A 3,755-nucleotide genomic window follows, 5' to 3' on the forward strand; every position below is an offset into this window, starting at 1 on the left:
GCAGAGACATTACTTTGCCAACAAAGGTTCGTCTAGTCAAGGCTATGGTTTCTCCTGTGGTCATGTATGGATGTGAGAGTTGGACTGTGAAGAAGGCTGAGCGCCAAAGAATTGATGCTTTTGAACTGTGGTGTTGGAGAAGACTCTTGAGAGTCCCTTGGACTGCAAGGAGATCCAACCAGTCCTTTCTGAAGGAGATCAGCCCTGGGATTTCTTTGGAAGGAATGATGCTAAAGCTGAAACTCCAGTACTTTGGCCACCTCATGCGAAGAGTTGACTCATTGGAAAACACTCTGATGCTGGGAGGGCTTGGGGGCAGGAGGTGAAGGGGACGACAGAGGATGAGATGGCTGGATGGCATCACTGACTCAATGGACGTGAGTCTGGGTGAGCTCCAGGAGTTGGTGATGGACAGGGAGGCCTGGCGTGCTGCGATTCATGGGGTCGCAAAGAGTCAGACACGACTGAGCGACTGAACTGAACTGAAGGCAATTTATTTTTAATTTTTAGAGGAACCACTATATTGTTTCCATAGTGGCTGCACCAACTCAGATTCTCACCAAGAGTGTACGAGGGTTCCCTTTTCTCCATTTCCTCGCCAACACATGTTCTTTCTTGTGTTTTTGGTAACAGCCATCTTAACAGGTGTGAGGAAATATCTCATTGTGGTTTTGCATTTTCCTTATGATTAATGATGTTGAGTGTCTTTTCATGTACTCATTGTCAGTCTGTATATCTTCTGCCTGTGTTTAACTGGATATTTCAGGCTTTTAAATATTTTTGCTATGACAAGGAACTTACCACCTATGTTTTTTTCCTAGCAGTTTTACAGTTTCATGTCTTAAATTCATGTCTGGTTCTGTGTTGAGTTAATTTTTGTGTATGGTGTAAGACAGTGAAGTGAAGTCACTCAGTCGTGTCCGACTCTTTGTGACCCCATGGACTATAGCCTACTAGGCTCCTCCATCCACGGGATGTTCTAGGCAAGAGTACTGGAGTGGGTTGCCATTTCCTTCTCCAGGGGATCTTCCCAACTCAGGAATCAAACCCTGGTCTCCCGCATTGCGGGCAGACGCTTTAACCTCTGAGCTACCAGGGAAGCCTCAAGTAGCCTTATACTACTGGTATAAGACAATAGTCAAGTTTTATTCTTTTGCCTGGAGTGAAGTGAAAGTCGCTCAGTCGTGTCCGACTCTTTGCAACCCCGTGGACTATACAGTCCATGAAATTCTCAAGGGCAGAATACCGGAGTGGGTAGCCTTTCCCTTCTCCAGGGGATCTTCCCAATCCAGGGATGGAACCCAGGTCTCCCACATTGCAGGCAGATTCTTTACCAACTGAGCCACAGGGGAAGCCCAAAAATACTGAAATGGGTAGTATTCTTTTGCCTATGGCTGTCCAATTTTCCCAACATCTTTTATTGAAGAGACTGTTGTTTCCCCATTATATATCCATGCCTCTTTTGTCATAAACTAATTGACACAGAGGTTTAGTTCTGAGCTCTCTCTTCTGTTCCATTGATCTACGTGTCTGTTTTTATGCCAATCTCATAATTTCTATATCTTTGTAATATTGTTTGAAATCAGTGAGCGTGATGCCTCAAGCTTTGTTCTTCCTCAATTTTAAAATTATTTGTATTACTATTGAATTGTAAGAATTCTTTATGTATTTTGGATATAAGCATTTTTTGAGCTATATGTTTTGTACATAATATCTCCTAGTCTGTGGATTGCTTTTCTTAACAGTGTTTTCGAAAGATAAGTTTTAAATATGATGAAGTCCAGTTTATCAGTTTTTCTCTTGCATGGCTTATGCTTTTTGCATCACGTCTAGGAAAACTTGCCTATCCCAAGGTCACAAAGATATTCTCAAAGGAGTTTACACTTTAGCCTTTACATTTATACCTTCATTTCAACTCATTTATGGATATTGTGTTGGGTAGGGGTTGAACTTCATATTTTGCTATATCCCATTCCAACACCATTTGTTGAAAAGATTATTCTTTCTCCCTTGAATTATCCTGTCACCTTTTGGAAAATCAATTGTTCAAATATGTGTAAGTCCATTTCTGGGCTCTCTATTCTATTCCCTAGATCTATACACTAATCCTATATGTCCTGATTAATGTATCTGTATGGTAAGCCTTGAAATCAGTTCATGTAAGTCCTCCAACTTTGTACTTCCTTTTCAAAACTGCTTTGGCTGGCCTAGGGTCTTCACATTGCTGTATACCTTTGAGACTCAGGCAATGGTTAAGAATCCGCACTTCCACTGCAGAGGGCAGAGGTGATCTCTGGTCAGGGAAGTAAGGTCCTGCATGCCATGTGGCACAGCCAAAAAAACTTTTTTTAGAATCAGCTTGTAAATGTCTGTGGAAAAACCTGCTGGGATTTTGATTGGAACTGCACTGTATCTCCCAAATTGAAATAAGATGATGGAAGAGCATCTTAACAATGAGTCTTTCGGTCCTTGATCAAGGTATGTCGCTGAGCTTATTTAGATTTTCTCGCATTTTTCTCAGCAGTGATATCTGGTTGTCAGTGTACAGATCTTGAGGGTTTTTTGTTGGATATACTTAGACGTACTTCTAGTTTGTACGGGCTTCCCAGGTGACTCAGCGGTAAAGTATCCGCATGCAAATGCAGGCGATGTAGGTTCCATGCCTGGGTCAGGAATATCCCCTGGAGGAGGAAATGGCAACCCACTCTAGTATTCTTACCTGGAGAATCCCATGGACAGAGAAGCCTGGCAGCCTACAGTCCATGGGGTCGCAAAGAGCAGGACATGACTTAAAGACTGAGCATGCATGCACCGCTAAGTAGTGGAGAATTTCTGATGGTTTTGTAAATGGTATTGTTTTCTTAATTCTACTTTAAATTGTTCATTTTAAGTTTATAGTAAGGCAATTGATTTCTATATAATGATACTGTATCCTGCAGCTTTGCTAAATTCACAATACTTCCAGAGGCTCTCTTACAGAATCCCCAAAGGATGGACATTTAGTTCATGCCTAGGATTTTGATATTAACCATAATGCCAGCCTGCAACTCTCCTCATTTCACCTTCTTTGTGCCTTCCCACTGGCATTTTTCTCCAACCCCTGCACCCGTGATTTATGCTGGGCAACCCCCAGCCCCTCAAACACAGGAGGTCACGTCTCCCTGCATCCACTGATCTCTCTCCTTGCCCACGTGCGCTCACATACCTGCCCTGTTCTTGTTGGCTGCCCTTAGGCCTTCCCTCTGAAGCTGGTGGAGCCTGTCTGTGCTTTCTGGAACTTCAGTATCAGGTGAGTTTCCAAGTTCTTTAAATAAGGCATTAAAAAATAAAAAAGACATCCCTCCCACTTGAGGATGAGGCAGGACTCAAGCGGGTTTTTAGCCTCCATTCATCAACTTCTTTGTGGGGGTGGTTCGAGGCCCCACTCAGCTGGGGATAAACTGGGGCAGGAGAAACTGTCACTCAGGAGGTAGTGAGCTCCCTGTCATAGGAGCTATGTAAGCCTACTCTACGGGCTTAGAGTAGGGAGAGACTCATCTGTGGAATGGGTGTTAGAGTTGATGATATATCCAAAACCAGGGAATGAAGATCAGTCACTGTTGCTTAGTAATTAATGCAGTTAATACTGATCACTGGTTTCAGCCCCATCCTCCCATTTCACAGATGGGAAACAGAGACCCAGGGAGGAGCAGTGACTTGCCCAAGGTCATATAACTGGATAGAGGCAGGGCACTGAGAGAGCCCAGGGTTTCTGG

General features: G+C 43.4%; 1 protein-coding gene across 1 annotated transcript in view; it reads left to right on the forward strand.

Moving 5' to 3' along the window:
* GPR144 (G protein-coupled receptor 144) overlaps nucleotides 1–3,755 on the forward strand; it is a 25,888-nt gene that overhangs the window by 7,848 nt on the left and 14,285 nt on the right. Inside the window, exon 5 of the mRNA XM_010844118.1 lies at nucleotides 3,234–3,289. Within this exon, the coding sequence (XP_010842420.1) occupies nucleotides 3,234–3,289 (56 nt within the window). The remainder of the gene's footprint in view (nucleotides 1–3,233; nucleotides 3,290–3,755) is intronic.

This window comes from Bison bison, unplaced genomic scaffold, assembly GCF_000754665.1.
Source record: "Bison bison bison isolate TAMUID 2011002044 unplaced genomic scaffold, Bison_UMD1.0 scf7180017864193, whole genome shotgun sequence".
NCBI classification, from domain to species: Eukaryota; Metazoa; Chordata; class Mammalia; order Artiodactyla; family Bovidae; genus Bison; species Bison bison.